General features: G+C 36.6%; 1 protein-coding gene across 2 annotated transcripts in view; it reads left to right on the top strand.

Annotated features, from left to right (window-relative positions):
• The window catches only part of LOC126161899 (forkhead box protein K2), a 92104-nt gene extending 87192 nt beyond the window's left edge, over positions 1-4912 (top strand). The window contains exons 9-11 of one of the 2 annotated variants that reach the window (XR_007534970.1): positions 1520-1640; positions 2510-3797; positions 3892-4912. Coding sequence is in view for 1 of the 2 variants with exons in the window: in XM_049918053.1 (XP_049774010.1) it covers positions 1520-1640; positions 2510-2672 (284 nt within the window). In the remaining variant the exon portion in view is untranslated. Of the gene's footprint in view, positions 1-1519; positions 1641-2509 lie in introns of both variants that reach the window. The other variant, XM_049918053.1, reaches the window with a different exon arrangement.
• The last annotated feature ends 22760 nt before the right edge of the window (positions 4913-27672 follow it).

Raw genomic sequence — 27672 nt, 5'->3', positions numbered from 1 at the left:
CCATGAAGTGAAGGAATGCTGAAATACAGTGTGTAGTGTTGACATTTTAGTAAACTATTTATGGTCTGACACATATTACAGTGTGTTTTGAAAACACAAATTAAGTGGAGACAATTGATTAATGATTATCCTATAATGTCAGATAAGAAGTGGGATGTGAAAGTCTGTAGTTCATTCAAAGGTCAAACTGGAGTAAATGCAGGGATTTGTTCTTTTTCTGAAGAGAATTCCATGCTGCAGCATGGAGATTGTGGATTAGTACTCATACTGTCTGCTTGTTGTGCAGTTTATCTGAAGTTTAAACCTATGGCTGTTGTTTTAATTAATTTTGTGTCTGTGACTTCCAGATTATCTGGTGATATCAGGAAACATATTTTTTTAAGTAATGAAATTTTTTACATTTGTGCAATACTGTATCACTTCAGGGCAATGTGAGTGAGTGAGTGAGTGAGTGTGTGTGCTTCAGTGCTGATCTTAAGTTTTAAAATGAGCAAAGGTATCTGTAGATTTTTAAATTGTAAATACATACGGCATACAGACAATTTCAGATGAATGTGCAAAGAAGTCTGTACAGAAACACAGTGTCTGTACTACGTTGCTTTGTTGACAGTAGCCAGGCTTGGAGAGCAGGTTACTGCTGTGTTATAGGATTAATGATGGGCTCTGTGAAAACAGTAGTTCCACATGAATTGAAGAAATCTGAGAGTAAGAGATAGCTCTCCCTTTCCCTCTGATCTACCCTCTACCCCCTCCTCCCCATCTCCCCCCCCCCCTTTCTCCCACAGTATATTATGATCTCAGTAAATTTGTTGGTTTGGGTCTTCTTTTGGCCATTCATATAAATACCATGTGGTATTAAAGATAATTTATCATCAATATTTCCTGTTCACCTGATATTTTTATATCATACGCACATTTGGACTTAGTCTGCCACTATGTAGGTTTTCTTGAGTTTAGTGTGTCTTCCCAAGTGTAAAAATTATACTACAAAAAGCTGTCAACATGCACGAAGTTTTCCTGTTCAGTTATTATCTCAGTGGTTAAAATTTTGTACTAACAAAATTCAGTATGTGCACCCACTATTCAGAATGTTATTACCTTTTTGATGAGAATATAAAAAGAATGAGGATATGTGAAATGAGGAGCACTGATCCACTGCTGGATAGGGGCTGTTCTCACATTGCTATGCTAAGATGATCATTAAAATAGATGATACTTTTATTACATATCTTGGTACTGTTTTTGACATAGGAGATTTTGTAATTTTGCTTAGGATTTTAATTTGGTATTTTTTCCAAAAACTTGGTGTGGATGATCCTACTACGTGCTCTGCTTGTGAAACTACTTAGAGAATTCGAAAATTTAAAAAAAGTGTTCTATTTCTTATATTTTCTTTCATCATTGACTAGTTTGAAAACTTTTAAGTATTTGATTTATCATCATTGTGTGCAATAATTGTATAAGATAATGTGTAGTTTGCTTAAATTCTAAATAGTAACAATTTAATTTTGATTTACAGAGAAGTACCTAATGCCAAACAGCACTACCACCCTTGTGAGTATAGCTGAGGAACGCTCTTTGTCCCCAGCTACTTTTACGCCAGCTCCTGTCATTGTGCAGGCTGCATACTCTAATTACAGGTGGGTATATGAAATTATTTACAACAAATGTTCACATATCACAAATTAATTCATTTTCTGTTTGATAGAACTGAAATATAACTGCTTTATTGTTGCCTGCAAGGGACACGGTGACTGCAGTGGAAATTTGTAGTATTAATTCTCGTGTAACCTACACTTTTCTTAGAATCTCATCGATTTTGCTCTTACCTTGTGGATTATAACAAAATTGCGACTGGAAATTGAGTACAACATATACACTGAAAAGAGAGACTTGAAACAAAATTTGTTAGCTAAAACACCTATGACAAATAACTGTACAGTGTATGTTCAAATTAATGCTGTGCCATAGATAATTATTTATAAGTTGTGAACTTTACTGGTTTAGCTTGTTTTCTGAATTAAGTTTTTTTTTTTTTTTTTTTTTTTTTTTTTTTTTTTTTTTTTTTTTTTTTAATGGGGGTGCCAGACCTGTTGTAGCAATGCAAACAGAAGGTGTTAAAAGCATAATGAAGATAAGGCAAGGAAGAATGCATGTAGAGAAGAAATATATAACAAAGGGGGAAGCTTGGAATTACAGAAACACTATTTTAGTGAAAACATCTTGTCTGTCAACAGATATCATGCTGCATTAAAAATCGATAACCTGTAATGTATCGTCAGCAGAAATGTCATGAAGGCTTTAATTATTGGACAAGTTAATTTATAATCAAAGCACAAAACTTGTAGTTAGGCCAACTTACCTACGTTAGAGTTCACCATTTTGCCTTCCAGACCTCTGTGTTTCCAAAGCAATTTATGCAGTGGTAATTGTACTTCATGTTGCATTTCTTGCTTATATAACTTGATTGATTGATGTTGTAATGCGGATTTTATTTTGTAACTTACAGTAACTCATACGTCACAACTACCACCTCAGCTGAACAATCTCCCCAGCAAACAACTGTTAAGAGGGAACTTGAGGTGGTTGAGGAGGCTGACACAACACTAGAAGAAGAAAGTAAAAAGAAGATGAGGATTGAGAACAGTCAAGATGTCTCAGGAGATAAATGATGAATGTTTGAGACGTTTGTGTGGTGAAGAACAGCATGTTCTAGTCCACTTCATACGGTACCAAGTGTAGTTCTCATTTAATAGTGAACACTGTTATCATGACTGACTGTTACATCAATTTTAAATCCTTTCTTAACTCAGCTTATTTTTAAATGTCAGCAGTTGTTCCTTCCCTGTCCTATCCTTCCCTCTTCATTCATTTTATACCTAGTTTATTAGGATTGTGTGACATCAATAGTGTAAACAGTGGATTAATTGTCACAAAGTACAAGGAGTTTAATTTTTGTAGCAGAAACCTGTTATTGGCCGCAGGTGAGGCCAATGTTATTATGAATCAGTATTTTGCTTGTTTGTGTTATACAAGGAAAAGAGGTACTGGTAAAGGCTAGCACAGAATTCTTTACCTTCTTTGGTTCCTGTTCTTAAGTAAAAGTTTTAAGTTGCAACTCAGTCACTTCATTGATTATGAAGAAATCCTTATTGTACTTGTATTTCCAGGAACAAAATGCAAGTAACACCAGTACAAATCTGAATGAATCCTACAGTAATTTTTTAGTTCTTTTTTGAAAATGTGAGTGCAGTGGGTATATTTGACTTTTCTTGTAACAGAAAATGAAATGTCTGATGTTTTTCATGTGAATAGTTTACACTATAAAAATATTATAATCTTAAATATAAAAAAAACTTATCACTGAGAACAAAACGCCATGATAAAATGCTTTTTGGTATGAAGTAAACACCTGAAGCATTCACAAGTGCTGAAAAAACCTTGCCTTAAAATATTTAATCATTCAAAATGAAATTCAGCAGAATATTCAATCCAAGACTCAACTGTGAATGAACTTGGGCATTACGTGTTAGAATAATGTGATCGTTGGAACTAGTTTTAACTTACGGTAAGGACGTAGAGTAAAAATTCTCAACTAATGATCATAAAATTATTTAGTTGCAGTTAGTTTTGAGTGAATTTTATACGAGACACATTTCAGTGATTTTCATTGAACTGAAATAGTTCAGCATCCATGTGAGAGCTTTTAGTTATACTTATTTTTCAATTTAAAGTTTCTGTTACAGAAATTTCTCAATCGTTATGCAAATATGAACTACAGCAAGAACTGTAGACAGGTATGTGGAAGTTTATCTTGCTTATTTATAATGTTCCACAATGCAAAATGTAGGAAAAGAAAATATAACATTTGTATACATTTAATGTTTACAGACTGCAGCCTCATACATAATCACCAGATTAATAGTTATTGGAAGTGGAAAATTTTTATAAATGGCTAAATATATGCATTATGAGAAGAAATAGTTTCTTTAAAAATAAAAGCCTATACCAGTTTTGTTTTTTACTGTATTCAGATGTATTAGTAGATGTGACACCTTTAATAATAATGATACCATTGTTAACAATTTCTCAGTTCTGCCTTAAACTTGTTAATGGTGACTACACTAAGCAATGCAATAACTGTTGTTTCATCACATGGTGCTAGTGTGCTGTTGAAGCTGTGATGTCTCATTGCTTTCATGCTGTGCAGTTCGAAGGTCCATACTGAAGGAAATTGTTCTACATTGTGGTTCCTTCCCCTATCATAACAATTTGATGTACATATATTTTGGAAGTTCAGAATTAACTGATACTATGTTACATCTACCAAATACTGAAATAAAACCTGTGGCGCTTTATTGTTGGAAAGAAAATATTAAAGTACAATGTTAGATGAAATGCTTTTAGGACACCAGGTCTTGTTAACACAACTTGTTGTGGGGAAGAATAACTTTTGTGTCATATTTTGTCAAATAATGTAGATTTGCTTGTACAACGTTGTAAATGTTATGATTCTTTTGTTAGGTAAAGAGTGAAAAATGAGATACCATTATTTACTTATGAATATATATATGGTAACATGTATAGATTTATAGTGTCTTCATTGTTTCTTATTTCTGTGATTGGTACACTAGTGAAGAGATTATTTTGAAAAGTGTGATTGTTTCTTGTGCTCATTAGTTTCAGTCCTTGTTATAAATTCTGAATTCTATGTATATTTTTACATGCATTCAGTAGCTGCTTGTGGCGTGGAATATACATGTCATTACACCACACAGAAAATTTACTAAATGCTTAAAATAATTGTAGAATATTCATCCTGAATGCAGGTCCCGTATTCTGTATATATCATTGTAGATAGACACTTTCAACAGCTGTTGTTTATTTTAATAATAAAAGTCCTTTAAAATAATGGAACAGTAACTTAGACAACACACCTGTAGTCACATATTCTTGTTCTGTTTCTGAGTGCTATTGTTTGACAAGAATTACATTAATCTCTCTGTCTCTCTCTCAAGTAAAAAGTATCCAGAAATAAAACTAAAAACAGTCGGCAGTGCTGAGAAGATTGCTTTGAAGACTCATTGCTGTACACACCATATCCTAACAAATGTATTGTGCCCCTACTCTATTATGATGTAGTCAAGTTATTCAGCAAACATAGTGCATGAGGAAAACTGTGAAATAGCGTGGCATTTTTGGTACTCCCAAACTTTCCCAAAGGTAAGTTTTACATTAATTATATCACTACAGAAAATGATGATCAATTGTTACTTAAACACACATACTGATATCAGATGTTAATGGCTCACAGTTAATGATTATCATCATCTCCTTGTGTCTTCTTCTTTGGAATATTTTGTGTCAGAAAAATTTGCATATGCTATTAAAATGGCTTTTTAATTTTCCGCTCCACTTTTAATCTCTTATTTCAAATTTATGCCTCTTCTCACTCTCTTCTTCCTACATTAGTGGACGACCCTCTAGAAACTTGGTATTTAAACAGCTGCTTTGTTTTATTCAGCATGGAGAGTGAGAGTATAATTCACTGTAGAGGCTTTCAGGGCAGGGTACTGGCATGGCTACATTTACACTGGCTAACTTTTAACCTCTTTTTTTTTTTATCAATGTTTGGAAGCCAGAACAATTTTTTAACTTATGTATGCAGCCCATAATTTGTCAGCTTAGTTTCTGTTTGTGACTGGAACACCAACTATGTATACTGATTTCATGCTGTGAGGGAAATGAGATTTAGTTGACTAGTTAATAACAACAGAGGCTGTTAATAAGCCAACCTCACCACTATAACTTTCTCTCAAAAGTATTAGTTTCAAGAGTATTGTGGAAGACCCATTGCAGAGTTGGGAAGTATTGCTTGAATGGCACACAGCCCATGGCTTGCAATAGACAGGTTTTGAATCCTGGTTTTAACTTGCCACACTCGTTCAGTCGAGCATACGCTCTCCGTAGATTGCAGTTTTCATTTGTCTCAATTGAAAGCAGATTTACCAAAAGAGTCATCTAACTATAACCTCTGAGGTTGATTAATGTGGGAGAGGGGACCAAACAGCGAGGTCATTGATCCCATCGAATGAGGGTAGGATGGCAAAGGTAATCAGCCATGTCGTGTCAAAGAAATCATCCCTGCATTTGCCTGAAGCGATTCAGGGAAATCACAGAAAACCTAAATCAGAATGGCTGGACGAAGATTTGAACTGATGTCCTCCCAAATGTGAGCCAGTGTGCTAACCACTGCGCCATGTCGCTCGGTAAGCTCTGAGGATAAATTGTCTTTATTGCTTCAGTAATGTTAAAGCAACATTTGCCAAGTTTCCTTAGAAAAAATTGTATGCAACTACCAAAAGAAAATGCCATGTACAAAGTTCTAACATTAATAATAGTTAGAAAAAGATAGATTGATAATATTAAAACAAGATTGACACAGTCCTGTATGTCATGAATTAGATTCAATGTATATATCAGTTCGGAATTTTCAAAGTGATTTGTGCTGTGAGCTAATAATGGATGTGTTCACGTTTAGTCTGCATGGATGCCTTTGCTGAATTGCACATTCAGTTTGTTTGTTTGTTAATTGAAATCATTAGCATATTACTGTACGAAACTGTTAAGGGTTCCTTTTATAAAGCTTAAGAGACAGCAGGCAGGTAGCTAAATCCTAGATAATTTGTGTGTTCAGTATGGAATTATTGAAACATATCTACATGATTTAAGAATCTGACTGCAAAAAGCTCTTAAGAGTCACAGTACATTATTGTGTAGTTTTAAACGGATGTTGTCAGTGTACAATGTAGCTGTCATATGCAAGATGAAAAATGTGTGTTCAGCTGGCAGAGTGTGACTGCACAGGTGTGTGTGTGTGTGTGTGTGTGTGTGTGTGTGTGTGTGTGTGTGTGTGTGTGTTTGTGTTTTCGTGTCCTGTGGCTTATTACAGAATTTTTCCGAAACCTACCAAATTTTCTTTCTTTTTTTGTGCGCCTGTTGACCGCTCAGCTTCTCCTATTCACTGAATGGTCTCTTGTACTCTTAAATTATTTATTTGTATTCTAACTTTTTCTACACAACTCCAAAACATGTGACAGGAATTATATCTTGCAGCTGGTATGATCTTGGAGAAAAATTCACTTGGAATTTTGGTAGGTAACTAATGAAAGTTGTACAAGAGGAGAGTCATCCCAGCTCTCATGGTCCATTTTCTTACTAGTAAATTTTTTGGTTATTAGACCTGTTGGTTGATATCTGGTATGACATCTCCTGTGAACTGTCACAATTTATTCTCATTTTGCAAATTCTCTATTGACTGATGCAAGTCTTTTTTTATGTATACCTGGTAGTTGTCATACAGTTATATATTATGAAGTTTAGGTTAGATATTATGTTCACTTGAGAAATATGGTATGAGAAGATCCTTGTACATATGGAGTACAGTATGTATATGTAGGAGTTAATGAACAACCCGGTATTTCAGTATTACAGTGTACCTTGAGAATAGCAGTAGGTTCTTCTACTGAACGTCTACACACCTTCATTTTCGGGAGATTTGTAAACAATTAATGCACCTGAAGAAACCCAAATACACTTTCCTAGTGTCTCATAAAGATTTTAATTTGTAAATTAATATATTAGAGAAGATAAACATCTTTGCCAATATCACTAATAATAACGTTTAATCTTGGTTACCGTATTTACTCGAATCCAAGCCACACTTTTTTCCGGTTTTTGTAATCCAAAACACCGCCTGCGGCTTAGAATCGAGTGCAAAGTAAGCGGAAGTTCTGAAATATGTTGGTAGGTGCCGCCACAACTAACTTCTGCCATCGAATATATGTAGCGCTACACAGGCATGCTTTGCAGGCACAAAGATAAATTCTGGCGCCAAATTCTCTGCGTCAGTAAATAAATTTAAAAAAAGGTGGAAGACGAGCTTTTTTCTTCGCCCCGAATTTCGACCACTGCATTTTCATACATTATCCAATGAAGTAAATACAAATTCCGTATTATTCATCTTTGAATGTAGCAGCTTTTCAATGTACTACGAAAATCCGACTGGCAAGACTGTTTGCAATGTTTGTCAATATACGTTCTGAATTTTTTCCTACTTGTGAGAAGAGGTGGTTGCTAATGGAAACTTTTATGAATTGTGAATCACATGCAGTATTCTCTTCACCATAAGAATAATACAGATATAAACATTTTGCCATGTATTCCTTCGTATTTGCTGCTATCTCATTTAAATCCTGTCTGCCTAATAAACTACGAAACTAGAGTGAGACAACAGCAAATGCGGAAGAATACACATATCATGTCATGTTTATATTCGTATTATTCTTATGCCTAATAGTGATACAGTCAGAAATGAAGCACGGCAATTGAGTAGATTTTTAAATCTAAGATGACTCTAATTTCTGTGCAGAAACTAATGTAGTAAAGAGGCGTCTGCAAAGATTTTCAACAGAGAAAAATTTTCAGTAAATTCTCGTTCAGAACATCTTCTATCATATGCAGTTTATTATTTGGTTCTCGTTGATTAGAAAGCAGCAGTGTAAATAACAACAAATAGCAGTCTCTTGCCATTGTAGCGCTAATGAGACGATTCCTCTCTCTCTCTCTCTTTTTTTTTTTTTAAAAAAAATTGTAAGCAGCGGCAGTGCACACAAAAGCAAGCCATGCCGCGAGCGGTGACAGATCGTGAACACACATTACCAGAATGCGACAAACAATGCGTGACACAGTACAGTAACACATTTTCAGCTTAGAGTGACGTAAACACCTATAACAAAGAGAATGGCACTTATTAGATCAAAGAAAAATAAGCAATCAATTCAAACCAGAGGAAGCACATGAAAAACAAAGGGTACCCGAATAAAAACGGACGGAGCACCTGACGCATAGCAATGGCTACTTGGTAAAGCTTAACTGCTAAGCTTACGACTCGAACCAAACTACTGTATCTGTATCATCATTCATTCGACCTAAATTGTGTCTTATATCACAATGGACTAACTTTGTTTCGATTTGGAAGTTCAGCCTAAAACTTTTCTCTCCCCTTGAATTTCAAGTCTCAAATTTCAGGTGCGGCTTAGATTCAGGAAAAATTTTTTTCCTTGATTTAGAGTCTAATTTTTCAGGTGCGGCTTAGATTCGAGTAAACACGGTACTGGTTTTGGTAGTCAATGTCAGCATCTTCAGATCTGGGAAGCACTTATATTTTGTAACTACATACAAAGCATTTATAATAAGCAGTATCAGGTACAATATGAAATACAAACCAGAAATACTGTATTAGCGGCAGACACTTCTTGTTGAAAAGAATTTGAGAGCGGAATTTTATAATTTTCTTCTGCAGTGTGAAGTTGTGTGCTTCCCTTAGCACCTGTCATGGCCTAGTAACCTTCAGGTTACTCATTTTGAGCTGCAGGGGGTGATCTGCGATAACAGATTAGAGAAGATAAACTTCTTTGCCAAGATCACTAATAATAATCTTTACTCTCAATAACTGGTTTCAGTAATCAGTGTTGCCATTTTCAGATCTGGAAAGCATTTATACATTCATGCAGCTAATATAGTATTTCTGGTTTTTCTTTTATATTGTACCTGATACTGTAGACTACAACTGCTTTGCATATAGTTACACTGTATAAATGCTTTCCAGATCAGAAGATGGTAACATTTATTACTGAAACTGGTTATTGAGAATAAAGGTTATTATTAGCAACTTTGGCAAAGAAGTTTATCTTCTCTACTCTATTAACACAGATTGCCTTCTTGCAACTCAAAATTAGTAAACTAAAGAAATATACAGATGTTATTTACACTGAATAGTCAAAGAAACTGGTACACCTTCCTAATATCGTGTAGGGCCCGTGCTAGCACGCAGAAGTGTCGTAACACGATGTGGCATGGACTGGACTGATGTCTGATGTCTGAAGTAGTGCACGAGAGAACTGACACCATGAATCCTTCAAGGCTGCCCATAAATCCATAAGAGTAAGAGGGGGTGGAGATCTCTTCTGAACAGCACGTTGCAATGTATCCCAAATATCCTTAATAATGTTCATGTCTGGGGAGTTCGTTGGCCAGCGTAAGTGTTTAAACTCAGAAGAGTGTTCCTGGAGCCACTCTGTAGCAATTCTAGATGTGTGGGGTGTCGCATTGTCCTGCTGGAATTGCTCAAGTTTATCGGAATGCACAAGGTACATGAATGGATTCAGGTGATCAATCAGGACGCTTACATACATGTCACCCGTCATAGTCGTATCTAGACATATCAAGGGTCCAGTTGCACACAGCCCACACCATTACAGAGCCTCCACCGGCTTGAACAGTCTCTTGCCAACTTACAGGGTCCATGGATTTATGAGAATGTGTCTGTGGCTGTACACGTCCATCTGCTCGATACAATTTGAAATGAGACCCGTCCGACCAGGCAACATGTGTCCAGTCATCAACAGTCTAATGTCGGTGTTCATGAACCCAGGTGAGGCATAAAGCTTGTGTCATGCAGTCATCAAGGGTACACGAGTGGGCCTTCAGCCTCGAAAGCCCATATTGATGATGTTTCGTTGAATGGTTCACACACTGTAACTTTTTGATGGCCCAGCATTGAAATCTGAAGCAATTTGCAGGAGGGTTGCACTTCTGTGACATTAAGCAATTCTCTTCAGTTGTAGTTGGTCCCATTCTTACAGGATCTTTTTCCGGCTGCAGCGAAGTTGGAGATTTGATGTTTTACCAGATACCTGATGTTCACAGTACACTCGTGTAATGGTCTTACGGGAAAATCCCCTCTTCATCGCTACCTTGGACACGCTGTGCCCCATTGCTCGTGCACTGACTATATCACCACATTCAGACTCACTTAAATCTTGATAACCTGCCATCAAACCAGCAGTAAACTGTGCCACACACATGTTAGCTTATACAGGCATTGCTGACTGTAGGGCCATATTCTGGCTGCTCTTATATCCTTGATTTCAATCCGCATGCCTATACCAGTTTCTTTGGCACTTCAGTGTACATAACAATACAATTTGTGTCACAGTGGTTTGTGATTTAGCAGCCAAATCCTGTTTATTGTGTGAAGAGTTCACTGCAAGACTGGTATCATCCCCAATGTCTGCTAAAACATGACCAGCAGCTACTGTTCTTTGGCACAACTGTGTATTGGAGCTGGTTGGCATCTGCAAGCAATAATATTCCATGGAGTGATACTTCATTTCTTTTGTTCCAAAACATATTTACTTATCATTGGATTATCCCCAGCAACACAAATTCTATAAATTCAGTGCTCATCAGGCTAAACTATTATTTGAAAAATTTGGCAAACATACATCCCTTATTGTAATAAACAATGATAAAGTGTGCAGACTATTGAATTTCCATAACAGAATATAATATTTTCTTAACAACAATGACATTAACTCTTGAACATGTCTGTGGTATCCTCATGAATCTTGTTTTCAATTTCTATGTGACAGACACAATGAACAATACAACTGTCTTATTTACTATTATCCAACCAATTTTCTCCAGTGTGAGTTTAGTCCAGAGTAGCACCAGTTTAATAATAATTATTCATTAGGATAACCTGGGGTCAAGTTCTGGCATACTACTCATCATAATTTTCCTGCCTTTACTTTTAAAAACAGTCATTTTCCTTCTGTAGCTGAACAATATGAGAAATGGTTTAGATTACAAAAATGTTTAATGGTAGTGATGGCAGCATCATGACAAACACAAAAAAAGGAAACCTCATGATCAATCTCTGAAGGCCATGCACTAGTTGACAAACAACTTTATCATCATCAGATGCCATACAGAGGGGCATGAGTCAGCACACCGCCCTCCTGAGTGTTGTCAATGTTCCGACTTTGGAGCTTCCACCTGTTAATCAGAGATCTCCTAAATTGGCATCACAAGGCTGAGTCCGCTCCAGTCCATTCCTACCACCAAGGAAAAAATCCCATGCAGTATGCAAGTCCTCCATATGATGGTGTGTCGCATTGAGCACTCTGCTACGGAAGTGGGCAACACAACATATGTGGTAATAATAATTTAATAAAGAGATTGAAATTTGATGCAAAAAAATTAAATTACACACCAATTTAAAAGAGGAATAGGGCAAAAAACAGCACACACTTGGGAAAAATTGCAACAAAAAACGGTAAAAGGCTAAAAATTAATCCATTCCAGAAGAACAATCAATCTTTGTGGTGCAGTTCAGAATGTGAAAATGCTCTGCATACATGAAAACGTTTGTTTGTGAGGGAAGGGAAAGGGGGAGGGGGACATGCAGATGATTTGCCTAAGAAACTCGAGAGGGCCTGCAGAAGAATTTGTAATTTGCAGCAAAAAATGTCTCTACACATACAAACATCAGGCATTCAACACAGTTATCAAACCAGAAGCCCTGTATATCAGCAAAACTATCACACTTCACATAAGGATGACATGGGAAACATCCTGAAAGAGGAGTACAGAATTATGAGAGATTCTCAGCCCATACAGAACAGAAGACGGTTAGAGAGTAACACATCAGACATCATCAAAAATATTCGATCCTGAAGCAGTAAATTCAATATTTGCGGACACAGCTTTAGTCTCCCAGCAGCAAGACTTACCCACTAAATTTTAACACACACTGAATGACAAAACTGTTTCATCAAGTCAAAAAAGATCTAGAAAGAGCTCCGATAAGTTCCTTGGAAGTTTTGGACAAAACTTGTAGAATCAAAAAATTGACAGGTAAGAGGTGCAGTTGGAGAATGAAACTTCAAGGAAAACATGAACAAAATATATTGAAGAAAGAGAATTTACAAATAAAAGCTGAGAGCTGTATGGAAACATTGTAAATTTAATAATAAAGTGACTTTAGATCCAATGGGGCCCTGTCACACATAATAATAATAATAATAATAATTATTATTATTATTATTATTAACTCTCCACACATCCTTTTTATTCCAGCCTATTGGATGACAGTCTGCACCTCCACCAGTAATAGCAATAATTTTTGCATACCGTGACAAATATTTAAGCAGAAAATGATGGAAATAATACACTTGTAGTGGGGAAATTTGAACATTATCTAACCTTTAATCTCACTAAGGGCCTTAGCAAGTAAACCAATAAATTTGCAGATGGGACATGGAACTGAAATAAAATCTAAAACTTTTACCTTTGCTAGCTTTTCATTTGTTCTGATTTACATGTTCATGATTTGATCCTTGTGTGGTCTACTGGTGTGGTGGCTCTGAATTTGTTTCACAGTGAACATACCATATTTTTCTGAAATGAAAAGTCTGGAATGTCTCCTTAGCCTCTTGAAGACAGATGAAAAGCTGCTTGAACAAATAATCAGTGAAACCGATAAACAGGGTATCGTAGTAGTATCAAACCTACTGTGTTGCACTAGGCTGCAGACTGCATGTTACTTATTTATTTCATTTTCAGGAAAAGCTATAACTTTTGGGAAGTTCTGGCAAAACCCTGAGTTCATATCAACATCACAGTAATGTATAAGTAAATTACAGCTGGGAAGAATCATCAGCCATAGTAGGTCAGACAGAGATGTCAGAAAGTTGTATTGAGAGCATTGTTGTGCAGTACATATTGAGTGCAATTCTTCCTCTGTATATGGACAAATACAGTGGTCTGTAAAAGAATTTTGGCATGATTTACATACAGAAAATTTTGTTCCTTTTGTGTATAGTATCTGTGTAATTATCAATAACATTGGAATTGGCACTGATTCACCAAGACAGCATGGATCGTTGGCACAATTGGTTCTATTGAGCTAACTTTAGTGGTAATATTCCACTGGAATAAGTTTGTGCATGTTTCAATTTGCCCCCTCCCTCTAATGAGTCTGTCAGCTCTGAAGGACAACCTCAGCACTAATTTAAATATTGTATACATGCCCATTGACTGCGCAACACCTGGAGTATTCAGTGGGTGATTACTTTTATGTCTTACACTGTTTGTATTCTGTTCAGGACTTTCCAAGTTCTAGCATTGGTTTGTGTGTGAAGAGACACTTTTTAGTGGTATATCATATGCTGAGTCTCATGCGTAACATGGTTAATCAGATGTCTGAGAGCTGTTCTCTTTCTTTCTTTTCTTGAATAAATGGGGTGTGGGCAGAGGTGTGAGTTCCCAACCACCCGTCCTTATAGTTTACTAACGGTGACACATTATTACTTTCTGTCCTTCGAAGATCAAACATATGTTGTCCTACTATGTCCTTTTATGTGTGAGATACAGCATGACTATTTTTTTGTGAGTAATTTGCATTTTTAAAGATTTGATTAATTTCTAACAAATTTTGTGTAAATTCTTAAGATTGATAGTATTTCTAGTGAGGCTACATCAAAGTATACGATACAATCAGCTTTGGTCCAGTTTGGTTGGTAATCACAATAACTGTAATTTTTGCATTTCTCAATCATAACTGGTCAGAAATGGCATCAAGAAAAGAAGTATTTTATTTATACACTGCATAAGATATCAGAGAAATAGTCTGTATGTTTGTTTGCAAGTCCGAAAATTGACACGAGATATTATTTGAAGATTCTAATGATTAAAGGAAAACTGTTTAACCAAATCTACTTGTCAAGCTTGCAGATGTGACAGGTAGTCAAAAATGTAAACTGAATTTTAGGAACCTCAGAATCTTTGTTTGGTGACCGAGTAATAGACTTACTGTGAAATGCTCCAGTCAGTACATTGATAGCATCATATACAATTAATCCGATGTGTGTGGTATAGTGTCTCCTCCATCCGTACTTTCTTCTCTGTGAGTCTCTAAAGGTTCAGATTTATTTTCCAAGTCATAAGGTTCGATAACTAAGAGGTAAGATTGCAAAAAACGAAGAAAGGTCATTTTACACCTAGCTGAGGTATGTTTCAACAATTTGTGCCAACTGTCAGCATGACTACTTTCTTTTTGCACATGTCATTCTTGATGAAAAGCTTGAATTATTAAGAGGAAGATGCTCCTTTGCCCAGTAGAGTCGGTCTGTACCAGATAAGTTCAGTACAAAACTCTTTGCTCCCAAAGACATTAGAACATCTTACACCAGTAAATTAGAGATTTATGCCTGAAGGCTACCAAATTGTGTGTATGCACCGAGTTATAAGAGCCTGGTTGATGTTGAATGCATGGTTGCCTCGTGGTTTCAGTCCATAGAATATTTTTGTGTGTTTAATGTTTGATGTCAGAGTTTAGATATTCTTCATTAAAGGTAATGAATAATAGTTATTGATACAGTAATTATTCTAGATGTTTCAAAATCATGTTAGTTTGGCATTTCTAATGTGGTTTCGTGTTTTTTGTTGTAGGCGTACATTTCAATTGTTTGGTGTTGAAGTTATTGCAAAAAGGTCTTCATCCACCTCTGAAACTGATATTAACTACTACAGTAAAAAAGGAGAAAGGTATTTGTTGTCAAGAAACATACAGCTGTGAAATTTAGAAAAGCAAACGACTTTGTGGTGACAAGTATAAGAGTATTAGGACAGGTGTAACAACACTGTGTAAGACAAAGAATTGTGATGTTTGCTGTTGTAAAAATATATTTACTGAAGTTTAGATGAGAAGGAACTTTGCTTGACATACGTTCAAAAAAAATCAAGCACACACATTCTCACTAGGCCTGATTGATCAAATATCACAAATATGGAAGCAATCACAAATAAAGCATCAGTCAAATGATATAGCATTTTTGTTTATCATTTATTGAAAGACACTGAATAATAGGAGCAAGCATGGCCATTGCAATACTGAATGGCATATGTGCTTTTATTGATGAACACATTAATGAAGACAGGATTCATTATTACTCAGATCTCTGCTGAAAGTATCCTGGATTTTAAGAACTGGTGACCTCTGTTTGGGGTGGGGTGGGTGGAGGGTGCGAAGTTCCTGGAAAAGTCCTTCAATATCCAAGTACAGGCCGGTAGAACACTTCTTACCTAAGGTTATCTAACCACAGCTGAGTTTGGCATACATTGGAAAAAATCCAATGCCAGACAGGTAGATCCAGGTTGTACATGACATGAGTATAGTCTGTTTTATGAGGAGGCACTGATGAGGCCAAAAACAGTGCAAGTGAAGGACAGTAATTATATTTAAAATAAATTTCATAGATAATGGTTTCAAAACCTTTGAATAGTATAGACATTTCCTGTAGATGTTGTATTATGAAAGTTTTGTGAAAATATAATTATATCCGATGTTGTAATAAGAAGTTTTAATGCCTAATACATAATCAGTTTGAAGAAGGAAACAAATCCTCAGTCTTTAATTTACTGATGTATCTTTCTGGACAAAACATTTCATCTTTCCATGCCACTGAGATGGCTGGTTAATGTAAACAATCTTGTATAATTCTTTGGTTAAGACTAAATTACAAATAAGAACAGGATAAGGTTTTTGATTTTTCCTACAGATGGGGTTTTTGGATTTGTTACTTCTTCAAACTACCGATTCCGTTCCGATTGTAATATTGTTGTTGTCAGTTGGGTCAGTACCATAACTCTTCTCAAGGAATGGACACAAATAATAAACTGTCATATGTAGAAGTTCTAAAGAAAAATATATGGCAATTTCACTATTATATTGAGGACATTAAAAAGAAAATTTCTCAAGAATCTTCACATGTCTAAAAGAAGGAACAGCAGTTTCCTACGTCACTAAAAATGAGGAAAAGTACTTCTGCCATATATATTTCCAATATCCAATGACTTTGCTTCAAGTATTGTGTATTATTATGCCCTTGTGGACTTGTATCAGTGCTTTTTTAAAGTGAAGAAGATCTCTGAAAACTGTCAGTGATAGACAAAAAATACATAATATTGACTGAAGATACTTAAATTGAAATAGCTTTTAAATTTTATTTTTTGTGTTATTTGGAAGTTTGAAATAAATATCTTCTAAAAAGTTGACAGCAGATTTATTCAGTCATAGTTTATGATTTAATATATAAGAAATGAAAAGTATATCTCAGAGGTATGTCATGAGCATATTTGTCTGGGCATAGGTGCAATCAAGAGAACATAAAAGTGTTGAATATCCTCTACTACGAAATCAGCAGCTGTTGTAGTGAACCAAGAGGTGAGTATTTTTCAGAAGAGTAGTTTAACACATTGACTGCTGTGTGGTTGGTGGCAGCCACAGGTGAGCCTCATGGCTAACACCTCATGCCTGGCCTATCACTAAGCGTGTGGCAGCAGTCAGCACGTTAAAGAGTGTGCATGCTGTTTTACTTCTGCAGATGGCTATACTTCTGATACGTACCTTCTGTCTCAGAAAAGTTTTTCTTGCCATTACCAGTCTGCTGTTGATATATCCTCTCTACTTTTGGACATCATTAGTTATTCTGATGCCCAAATAGCAAAACTTATCTACTACTTACATTGTCCCATGTCCTAATCTAATTCCCATAGCTGTGTCTGATTTAATTGACTACATTCCATTATACTTGTTTTACTTTTATTGATATTCATCTTGCAACCTTTTTTCAGGACACACTCCATTCTGTACTCTCACAAGTCCTTTGCTATCACTAATAGAATTACAATATCGTTGCCAAACCTCAAACTTTTTATTTAATTTCCTTGAACTTTGATCCCATTTCCAATTTTCTCCATAGTTTCTATTACTACTTGTTCAGTTTACAGGTTAAAGAATGTGAAAGGTAGGCTACTACCCTGTCTCACTCCCTTCCTTATTACTGTCTCCCTTTTTATTTCCTTCAACTCGTAACTGTAGTATAGTTTCTGTACAGGTTATAAATAACCTTTTGCTCCCTCTGTATTATGACTAGTAACTTCTGAATTCCAGAGAGCATCTGAATTTCATAGGGTATAATTCTGTTAACATAGGCAAAAGACCTTTCTAACTCCACTTACGCTTTAGAAGTTGGTTTGCTTTCTTCAGTCTACCTTCTAAGGTAATTAGTTGGGTCAGTATTGCCTTGCCTGTTTGTACATGTCTTCAGAACCGAAGGTGATTGTGCTCCTGGTTGGCTTCCATCAGTTGTTTCATTCTTCTACAGATTATTTGTGGTGGTATTTGCAGCCATGACCTATTAATCTGAAAGTTCAGTAATATTCACATCTGTAGGGACTTGCCTTCCTTGGGATTTGGATTACTACTTCGGTATCTGTGCAACTGCAAATAAATAATAAACTGCATGAGAGTACCATTAATGAAACTTATTCTAATAATAAGAAATTTTTGGAAAAACCTTTGTGGAACTAAGGTAGTGATTAAGGCTTCATAGCTATTAATAATGTACAGCTTATGAGAAAGAAGGCTTCATCAATGAACTTGTGTGAAGAGTGTATCTTGGGTTATTGTGAACATCACATATTATGAAAACGGAGACTGCAAAGAGTTTGTCATAGTTTTTGTCGCATTTCAAGGGGGGAAACAAATAATTTGTGTTTACATGAAACCATCTGTTACCAGATACACTAAAATTCCTGAGTCTCCATTAATGTGATAATGGAAAAGTCTGAGGGGAAAAAAAAATAATAAGAAGAAAAAGGCGTGGTAAGAGACAAAAACCACTTACTATATAGATGACTGAGCGATAGATGGCTACAGAATGCCAAGTTCCAGTGTTTTGGTTTGTGTTCCTATCCAGAGTGCACTCAGTATTTTCTCTGTATGGAAGTTGTTATGTTTTCTTGTGCCATTATGATTGTCCACTGTTATCGATGTGTCTATTTTATGTGAAACATGTCACCTTGAAACCCTTCCCTTGTATTTTGAACTCGTTTGAGAAATACTTCTCGTTGTCAGAGATGCTACATGGCAACTGATAGCGTTTTACATTGTTTTGAAACCTAGATATAACTGCTGCTACATAAATTAGATGTAGTTAGCTTTTGGAAGATCCTGATTAAGCATTGGAATAATTTTATTTAGATATTTCAGTGTAACCCTATGCAAAGGTATACTTGAAAAATGGGTTGTGACAGGGGAGGGGGGGGGGGGGGGGGGGGGAGAGGGATGGGAATAAACATCCACTTAACCATGAAAGCACAATTACTTACAGAAATAAGAAATATTTTATACTGAATATAATAGAGGGAAACATTCCACGATATTTTATACTGTAATGTCTGTGCCTTACTGTATGGTTAAATGATGATGGTCTCCTCTTGGGTAAAATATCTTGGAGGCAAAATAGTACCCCATTCGGATCTTCGAGTGGGGACTACTCAGGAGGATGTCATTATCAGGAGAAAAAAACTGGCATTCTATGGATCGGAGTGTGGAATGTCAGATTCCTTTATCAGACAGGTAGGTCAGAAAATTTAAAAAGGGAAATGGATAGGTTAAAGCTAGATATAATGGAAATTAGTGAAGTTCGGTGGCAGGAGGAACAAGACTTTTGGTCAGGTGAATAAAGGGTTATAAATACAAAATCAAATAGAGGTAATGCAGGAGTATGTTTAATAATGAATAAAAAAAATAGGAGCTACTATGAACAGCATAGTGAATGCATTATTACAGCCAAGATAGACACGAAGCTCACACCTACCACAGTAGTACAAGTTTATATGCCAACTAGCTCCTCAGATGATGAAGAGATTGATGAAATGTATGATGAGATAATAGAAATTATTCAGATAGTGAAGGGACATGAAAATTTAATAGTCATGGGGGAGTGGAATTCGATTGTAGGAAAGGGAAGAGAAAGAAAAGTAGTCGGTGAATGTCGAATGGGGATAAGGAATGAAAGAGGAAGCCTCCTGGTAGAATTTTGCACAGAGCATAGCTTAATCATAGCTAACACTTGGTTTAAGAATCATGGAAGAAGGTTGTATATGTGGAAGAGGCCTGGAGACAGTGGAAGGTTTCAGATAGATTATATAATGGTAAGACTGAGATTTGGGAGCCAGGTTTTAAATTGTAAGACATTTCCAGGGGCAGATGTGGACTCTGACCACAATCTATTGTTTATCAAGTGTATAGCAAAACTGCAAAGAGGTGGGAATTAAAGGAGATGGAACATGGTTAGAGATTAGATTAGTACTTGTTCCATAGATCATGAATATGACACTTCGTAATGATGTGGAACATGTCAGGTTAATAAAAGGTGTCTATACAAGATATTACATTACACAAAATATTACATGACACTTAGTATTTTTTATTTTATTTATTTATTTATTTTTGTTGGGATTGGGGAAATTACCCACTTACTACATCCAAAAATTCATCTAATGAGTAGAAGAAGTTGCCATTAAGAAATTCTTTTAATTTCCTTTTAAATGCTATATGGCTATCTGTCAGTCTTTTGATGCTATTAGGTAAGGGACCAAAGACATTTGTGGCAGCATAATTTACCTCTTTCTGAGCCAAAGTTAGATTTAACCTTGAGTAGTGAAGATCATCCTTTCTCCCTATTGTTGTAGCCATGTACGTTGCTATTACATTGGAATTCATTCGGATTGTTAATAACAAATTTCATAAGTGAATATATATATTGTGAGGCTACAGTGAAGATCTCTAGCTCTTTAAATAAGTGTCTTCAGGGTGATCTTGGATGAGCTCCAGCAATTATTCTGATTACACGCTTTTGTGCAATGAACACTCTTTTACTCAATGATGAGTTACCCTAGAATATGATGCCATACAAAAGCAGAGAATGAAAATAGGCATGGTGAGCTAATTTACTCAGATGTATATCGCCAAAATTTTCAATGACCCTGATAGCATAAGTAGCTGAACTCAAATGTTTCAGCAGATCCTCAGTGTGTTTTTTCTGGTTCAACCCCTCATCAATGCATACACCTAGAAATTTTGAATATTCTACCTTAGCTACCAGTTTCTGATCGAAGTCTATATTTATTAATGGTGTCATTCCATTTACTGTGTGGAACTGTATATACAGTTGTTTTGTCAAAGTTTAATGAGATCCCATTTGCAGAGAACCACTTAATGATTTTCTGAAAAACATTGTTTACAATTTCACCAGTTAATTCTTGTCTGTTGGGTGTGATAGCTATACTTGTATCATCAGCAAAAAGTACCAGCTTTGCATCTTTGTGAATATAGAATGGCAAGTCATTAATATATATGAAGAACAGCAGAGGACCCAAGACCGAACCTTGCGCCGCCCCATTCTTGATTGTTCCCCAGTTTGAGAAATCACCAGTTTTTTTGCATGTTATGTGAACGGCTTACTTCAACTTTCTGCACTCTTCCAGTTAGGTATGATTTAAACCATTTGAGCACTGTCTCATTCATACCACAGTACTTGAGCTTATCTAGAGGTATTCCATGATTTACACAATCAAAAGCCTTTGATAGATCACAAAAAATCCCAGTGGGTGACTTCTGGTTACTCAGAGCATTTAATATTTCATTAGTGAAAGTATATATAGCATTTTCCGTTGAAAAACCCTTCAGGAAACCAAACTGACATTTTGTTAAAACTTTATTTTTACAAAGGTGTGAAGCTACTCTACAACACATAACTTTTTCAAGAATTTTGGATAAGGCAGTCAGAAGAGAGATTGGGCGGTAGTTGTTGACATCAGACGGATCCCCTTTTTTATGCAGTGGTTTAACAATGGCATACTTCAGTCTATCTGGGAAAATACACTGCTTCAGAGATCTATTACATATGTGGCTAAGAATCCCACTTATTTCTTGGGAACAAGCTTTTATTATCCTGCTGGAAATGCCATCAATTCCATGTGAATTTTTATTCTTGAGAGAGTTTATTATCTTCCTAATTTCAGAATGAGAAGTGGGTGGAATTTCAATTGCATCAAATGGTGTATGTAAGGCCTCTTCCATTAACTGCCTTGCTTCTTCTAATGAACGTTTAGATCCTATTTTCTTTACAACATTTAAAAAATGATTATTCAAAATGTTGTTTATCAAGTTTCCATTCGCTTTGATGGTGATGCCGTCATCCTGTACTCTCGGTTGCCCCGTCTCCCTTGTAATAATATTCCAAATTGTTTTCATTTTGTTATCAGAGGTATTAATCTCAGACATGATGCACATGCTTCTGGACTTTTTAATAACCTTTCTTAATGTAGCACAAGTAGTTTTTATAATATTTGGCTGTTTCTGGGTCATTACTCTTTCTTGTTAGATACAATTCCCTTTTGTGGTTACAAGATATTTTTATTCCTTTAGTAAGCCAAGGTGGAACAAACTGAAAGAACCAGAGGTTACAGAGAGTTTCAGAGAGAGCAATAGGGAACGATTGACAGGAACAGGAAAAAGAAATATGGTAGAAGAAGAATGGGTAGCTTTGAGAGATTAAATAGTGAAGGCAGCAGAGGATCAAGTAGGTAAAAAGTTGGGGGCTAGTTGAAATCCCTGGGTAACAAATGAGATATTGAATTTAATTGATGAAAGGAGAAAATATAAAAATGCAGTAAATGAAGCAGACAAAAGGGAATACGAAAGTCTCAAAAATGAGATCGGCAGGAAGTGCAAAATGGCTAAGCAGGGATGAATTGAGGACAAATGTAAGGATGTAGAGGCATATATCACTAGGGGTAAGATAGATACTGTGTACAGGAGAATTAAAGAGACCTTTGGAGAAAAGAGAACCACTTGTATGAATATCGAGAGCTCAGATGGAAAACCAGTTCTAAGCAAAGAAGGGAAAGCAGAAAGGTGGAAGTAGTATATAGAGGGTCTATACAGGGGCAGTGTACGTGAGGACAATGTTATGGAAATGGAAGAGTATTGAAGTGAAGATGAAATAGGAGATATGATACTGCGTGAAGAGTTTGACGGAGCACTGAAAGACCTAAGTTGAAACAAGGCCCCGGGAGTAGACAACATTCCATTAGAAATACTGATAGCCTTGGGAGGGCCAGCTATGACGAAACTCTACTATCTGGTGAGCAAGATGTATGAGACAGGCGAAATAACCTCAGACTTCAAGAAGAATATAATAATTCCAATCCCAAAGAAAGCAGACGTTGACAGGTATGAAAATTACCGAACTATCAGTTTAATAAGTCATGGCTGCAAAATACGCGAATTCTTTTTCAGACAAATGGAAAAAACTGGTGGAAGCCAACCTTGGGGAAGATCAGTTCGGATTTCATAGAAATGTTGGAACACTTGAGGTAGTACTGACCCTACGACTTACCTTAGAAGATGGGTTAAGGAAAGGCAAACCTACGTTTCTAGCATTTGTAGACTTAGAGAAAGCTTTTGACAATGTTGACTGGAATACTCTTTCAAATTCTGAAGGTGCCAGGGGTAAAATACAGGGACTGAAAAGCTATTTTCAATTTGTACAGAAACCAGATGGCAGTTATAAGAGTCGAGGGGCATGAAAGGGAAGCAGTGGTTGGGAAGGGAGTGAGACAGGTTTGTAGTCTCTCCCCGATGTTATTCAATCTGTATATTGAGCAAGCAGTAAAGGAAACAAAAGAAAAATTCGGAGTAGGTATTAAAATCCATGGAGAAGAAATAAAAACTTTGAGGTTCGCCGATGACATTGTAATTCTATCAGAGACAGCAAAGGACTTGGAAGAGCAGTTGAAAGGAATGGACAGTGTCTTGAAGGGAGGATGTAAGATGAGCGTCAACAAAAGCAAAACGAGGATAATGGAATGTAGTCGAATTAAGTCGGGTGATGCTGAGGGAATTAGATTAGAAAATGAGAAACTTAAAGTAGTAAGGGAGTTTTGCTATTTGGGGAGTAAAATAATTGATGATGGTCGAAGTAGAGAGGATATAAAATGTAGACTGGCAATGGCAAGAAAAGCGTTTCTGAAGAACGTAAATTTGTTAACATCGAGTACACATTTAAGTGCCAGGCAGTCCTTCCTGAAAGTATTTGTATGGAGTGTAGTCATATATGAAAGTGAAACGTTGACAATAAATGGTTTAGACAAGGAGAGAAAAGAAGCTTGTGAAATGTGGTGCTACAGAAGAATGCTGAAGGTTAGATGGGTAGATAACATAATTAGTGAGGAGATACTGAATAGATTTGAGGAGAAGAGAAATGAATGGTACAACCTGAGTAAAGAAAGGGATCAGTTGGTAGGACACATTCTGAGACATCAAGGGATTACCAGTTTAGTACTGGAGGTAAGCTTGTGGGATAAAAATCGTAGAGGGAGACCAAGAGATGAATACACTAAGCAGATTCAGAAGGATGTAGGTTGCAGTAGTTACTCAGAGATGAAGAACCTTGCACAGTATAGAGTAGCTTGGAGAGATGCATCAAATCACTCTCTGGACTGAAGACAACAACAACAACAACAACAACGTAACATGTTCTTAACATCTGTCAGTAGTGAATGTTACTGATATCATAATTAGCATTTTTCACTGTGTAAGAGGCATATCTAATTAAGTCTCAGTTGTTGTTGTTGTTGTGGTCTTCAGTCCTGAGACTGGTTTGATGCAGCTCTCCAATGTACTCTACCCTGTGTAAGCTTCTTGATCTCCCAGTACTCACTGCAACCTACATCCTTCTGAATCTGCTTAGTGTATTCATCTCTTGGTTTCCCTCAATGATTTTTACCCTCCACGCTGCCCTCCAGTACTAAATTTGTGATCCCTTGGTGCATCAGAACATGTCCTACCAACCGGTCCCTTCTTCTTGTCAAGTTGTGCCACAAACTCCTCTTCTCCCCAATTCTATTCAATACCTTCTCATTAGTTATGTGATCTACCCATCTAATCCTCAGCATTCTTCTGTAGCACCACATTTCGAAAGCTTCTATTCTCTTCTTGTCCACTTGTCACTTCCATACATGGCTACACTCCATACAAATACTTTCAGAAACGACTTCCTGACACATAAATCTATACTCGATGTTAACAAATTTCTCTTCTTCAGAAACGCTTTTCCTTGCCGTTGCCAGTCTACATTTTATATCCTCTACTTTGACCAGCATCAGTTATTTTGCTCCCCAAATAGCAAAACTCCTTTACTACTTTAAGTGTCTCATTTCCTAATCTAATTCCCTCAGCATCACCCGACTTAATTCGACTACAGTCCATTATCCTCGTTTTGCTTTTGTTGATGTTCATTCCAAGTCCTTTTCTGTCTCTGACGGAATTACGATGTCATCGGTGAACCTCAAAGCTTTTATTTCTTCTCCATGGATTTTAATACCTACTCCGAATTTTTCTTTTGTTTCCTTTACTGCTTGCTCAATATACAGATTGAATAACATCGGGGAGAGGCTACAACCCTGTCTCACTCCCTTTCCAACTGCTGCTTCCCTTTCATACCCCTTGACTCTTATAACTGCCATCTGGTTTCTGTAAATAGCCTTTTGCTCCCTGTATTTTACCCCTGCCACCTTCAGAATTTGAAAGTGAGTATTCCAGTCAACATTGTCAAAAGCTTTCTCTAAGTCTACAAATACTAGAAACGTAGGTTTGCCTTTCCTTAATCTGTTTTCTAAGATAAGTCGTAGAGTCAGTATTGCCTCATGTGTTCCAACATTTCTACAGAATCCAAACTGATCTTTCCAGAGGTCGGCTTCTACCAGTTTTTCCATTCGTCTGTAAAGAATTCGCGTTAGTATTTTGCAGCCATCACTTATTAAATTTTCACATCTGTCAACACCTGCTTTCTTTAGGATTGGAATTATTACATTCTTCTTGAAGTCTGATGGTATTTCGCCTGTCTCATACATCTTGCTCACCAGATGGTAGAGTTTTGTCAGGACTGGCTCTCCCAAGGCTATCAGTAGTTCTAATGGAATGTTATCTACTCCCAGGGCCTTGTTTCTACTTAGGTCTTTCAGTGCTCTGTCAAACTCTTCACGCAGTATCATATTTCCCATCTCATCTTCATCTACATCCTCTTCCATGTCCATAATATTGTCCTCAAGAACATCGCCCTTGTATAGACCCTCTATATACTCCTTCCACCTTTTTGCTTTCCCTTCTTTGCTTAGAACTGGGTTTCCATCTGAGCTCTTGATATTCATACAAGTGGTTCTCTTTTCACCAAAGGTCTCTTTAATTTTCCTGTAGGCAGTATCTACCTTACCCCTAGTGAGATAAGCCTCTACATCCTTACATTTGTCCTCTAGCCATCCCTGCTTAACCATTTTGCACTTCCTGTTGATCTCATTTTTGAGACGTTTGTATTCCTTTTTGCCTGCTTCATTTACTGCATTTTTATATTTTCTCCTTTCATCAGTATTTCTTCTGTTACCCAAGGATTTCTACTAGCCATCGTCTTTTTACTTACTTGATCCTCTGCTGCCTTCACTACTTCATCCCTCAGAGCTACCCATTCTTCTTCTACTGTATTTCTTTCCCCCCTTCCTTTCAATTGTTCCCTTATGCTCTCCCTGAAACTCTGTACAACCTCTGGTTCTTTCAGTTTATCCAGGTCCTATCTCCTTAAATTCCCACCTTTTTGCAGTTTCTTCAGTTTTAATCTACAGTTTATAATCGATAGATTGTGGTCAGAGTACACATCTGCCCCTGGAGATGTCTTACAATTTAAAACCTGGTTCCTAAATCTCTGTCTTACCATTATATAATCTATCTGACACCCTCTAGTATCTAGTATCTTCTTTTATGATTCTTGAACCAAGTGTTAGCTATGATTAAGTTATGCTCTGTGCAAAATTCTACCAGGAGGCTTCCTCTTTCATTTCTTACCCCCAATCTGTATTCACCTACTATGTTTCCTTCTCTCTCTTTTCCTACTCTCGAATTCCAGTCACCCATTACTATTAAATTTTTGTCTCCCTTCACTTTCTGAGTAATTTCTTTTATCACATCATACATTTCTTCAATTTCTTCATCATCTGCAGAGCTAGTTGGCATATATACTTGTACTACTGTGGTAGGCGTGAGCTTCGTATCTACCTTGGCCACAATAAGGCGTTCACTATGCTGTTTGTAGTAGCTTACCCGCACACCTATCTTTTTATTCATTATTAAACCTACTCCTGCATTACCCCTATTTGATTTTGTATTTATAACCCTGTAGTCACCTGTCCAAAAGTCTTGTTCCTCCTGCCACTGAACTTCACTAATTCCCACTATATCTAACTTTAACCTATCCATTTCCCTTTTTAAATTTTCTAACCTACCTGCCTGATTAAGGGATCTGACATTCCACACTCCGATCCGTAGAATGCCAGTTTTCTTTCTCTTGATAACAACGTCCTCATGAGCAGTCACCGCCGAGAGATCCGAATGGGACTATTTTACCACCGGAATATTTTACCCAGGAGGACGCCATCATCATTTAACCATACAGTAAAGCTGCATGCCCTTGGGAAAAATTACGGCTTTCCAGTATGGAGCTTAAAAAAGTCTGCCACTGCCAGAAAAGTTTTTAGTGTTACCACAGATGCAACTGTCAGTGCTGCGTGCTATCTTGCTGGTGCCGATAGCGGCAGCAGACAAGATAAGAGGCTCATATTGCAACTGGATGTTAATGGAGTGCTGGCATATTTCCATTTGGATGCAGGCAAGGCCATATCTGTGATTGAGGAGGACACATACTGGTTGCCAGTTGTCAACACAAGGACGACAACAACTAAAAGTTTCTGCTTAGATGCTTTCTTGCTATTTGGTTTTCAAATTCAGAACCAACTGAATCTAGTTTCAGCTGTGACACCATTCACGCAGCTCCGTAATTTTTGAGTGGAGTTTCAAGCAGCTGT

This window comes from Schistocerca cancellata, chromosome 2 (genome assembly GCF_023864275.1).
Source record: "Schistocerca cancellata isolate TAMUIC-IGC-003103 chromosome 2, iqSchCanc2.1, whole genome shotgun sequence".
NCBI lineage: Eukaryota > Metazoa > Arthropoda > Insecta > Orthoptera > Acrididae > Schistocerca > Schistocerca cancellata.
This window is presented reverse-complemented; position numbering and strand designations above follow the sequence as displayed.